The sequence below is a fragment of the Fulmarus glacialis genome, unplaced genomic scaffold (genome assembly GCF_000690835.1).
Source record: "Fulmarus glacialis isolate BGI_N327 unplaced genomic scaffold, ASM69083v1 scaffold20745, whole genome shotgun sequence".
In the NCBI taxonomy this organism is placed as follows: domain Eukaryota; kingdom Metazoa; phylum Chordata; class Aves; order Procellariiformes; family Procellariidae; genus Fulmarus; species Fulmarus glacialis.
In genome coordinates, this window is record NW_009215202.1 from 3,320 (window position 1) to 5,095 (window position 1,776).

At 63.0% G+C, this 1,776-nt stretch overlaps 1 protein-coding gene across 1 annotated transcript in view; it reads right to left on the reverse strand.

The window, feature by feature from the left end:
- The window catches only part of TRPM2 (transient receptor potential cation channel, subfamily M, member 2), a 17,165-nt gene that overhangs the window by 1,610 nt on the left and 13,779 nt on the right, over nt 1–1,776 (reverse strand). The window contains exons 25-29 of the mRNA XM_009578867.1: nt 1,364–1,510; nt 1,171–1,272; nt 766–852; nt 462–567; nt 71–91 (exon numbers count right to left, since the gene is read on the reverse strand). Of these exons, the coding sequence (XP_009577162.1) occupies nt 71–91; nt 462–567; nt 766–852; nt 1,171–1,272; nt 1,364–1,510 (463 nt within the window). The remainder of the gene's footprint in view (nt 1–70; nt 92–461; nt 568–765; nt 853–1,170; nt 1,273–1,363; nt 1,511–1,776) is intronic.

Genomic DNA, 1,776 nt, shown 5'->3' on the forward strand with positions numbered 1-1,776 from the left:
CCTGCGCCGTTGTTGCCACCACTGCAGAAGATGCCACAAGCTCTGGTGGGGGGAGCAAGCAGCGGTGGTGCCTTCCTCCCTCCCTCCCTCCCTTCCTCTCCTGCCAGAAGTCCTCAGCTGCGCCCAAGCACGTGTCTAAGTTTGCCTGATTCAACGTCTGGACCTCTCTGTCAAAGTACGCCATGCCAATGGCTTACGTCACGAAGGATGTGAGAACTGAGGAGGAGGAGGAGGGAGAAGCAGGAGACAGGGGGTCAGGGTGGGTGGGGGTATGTAACCTCGCCACTGCTTCCCCAGCACTCCTGGCAGCACAGCCCCGCACGCAGATGCTCTGCGGGAGGGACAGAGGCTGTGACACCCGTCTGTGTTTCTCCCTCTTCCACAGGGCATCCAGCCATTGGGCTGGGCCAGCCCCGTCCCCCCAGACCCTTCTGTGCCAGCTGGTTTCCACCAGCTCTTACCCCGGGCAGAGCCCAGACATCTGACAGCGGGTACTGGGCTACTAGGACTTCCAGCATCTTCTTCAGGCTCTTCCTTATAATGGACCCATCCAAATTCCTCCTCCAGCTGTGAGAGAGGCCCCTGTTATGCTGCAGCTGGACTCAGCTCCCCCCTGCCCAGCCCCTGCCCAGCAGCGGTTGAATGGGCAGCGGTGGGTTTTGCCAGGTCCCAGTCTCTCTGGGATGGCTTCGTGCCCCCCTTTTCCGTTCCACCACCCCAGCCCCATCCTGGAGCAAGGACACCTCTCTGTCCCCACGCACTCACCGGGTCACAACGGGGTGCAGGGCATGGTTGGGCCCAAAGCAGTGCAGCCCCCCGCGGCCTCGCAGCCCCGTCCTGCCCATGGGGTTCCTGGCAGGGAGAGAGTGAGCGGGCTGGGACGGCGCCAGGGTCCCTCTGCGCACCCCATCACGCTGATCAAAGCCCTATACCGCTCCCCCAAATTTCCCACCACTGCACTTCTTCTGGGGTGCTGGGTTTTTTTTGCGGAGGGACAGCCCTGAGGACGATGCATGCCATTATTCCTGCCCCACCATTAGCCGTAGGGAAGCGGGAAGGGGATGGATGCACGCAGGCCCCCCTGGATTCTCCTTCTCCCCATTGCTTTGCCTGCAGCTGAGCACCCCAGCTCCCACCGAGCCCGTCTGCCCCCGTGGTGGGTGCACTCACAGCGGCAGCCCATCCTGCACGGCGTAGAGGCCGTGGAATCTCTGCCGGTCGATCAGCCCGTCCATGGTGTTGTAGTTGATCTTCAGGAGAGACTCCAAGGAGCTGGGGGGCGGGAGGCAGCCCGGCAGGGAGGGCTGGCTGTGCCACCCAGGGGAAGGGGCAGAGGAGTGGGGAGACACAGGGGGACACTCACGGGCTGAATGGGTCCTGCACAGCCATGTCCTGGTGGTCGGCCGAGTAGGCAGGAGGGTCGTAGAGTGGGAAGTCCACCTGCGGAGCACGTGGCCATGTCAGGTCCCCCTTGCGTCCCTGCTCTGGCAGTAGGCAGGGACTGGGACTCCTGGGGACACTTTCTGCCCTAGTCCCTTCCTCTGCCCAGCTCGTGGCATCATCCCCCAAGGCACGTAGTGCTCCGGGCCCTGCTCGGGGGCTGAGCTCAGGGTCTCGGCGGGAGGGTTGGTGCCTCTCACTCATGCCCCCATGGAAGCCAGTGCCAGATCCTGTCCCTGACCCTGAGCCAGCCCTGATTCAGGAAATGTGGAGATGTTTGTTTGTCTCCTCTCTCTCCCAACTAAGCATCTCCAGGCATCCCTAGCACTGCAGATC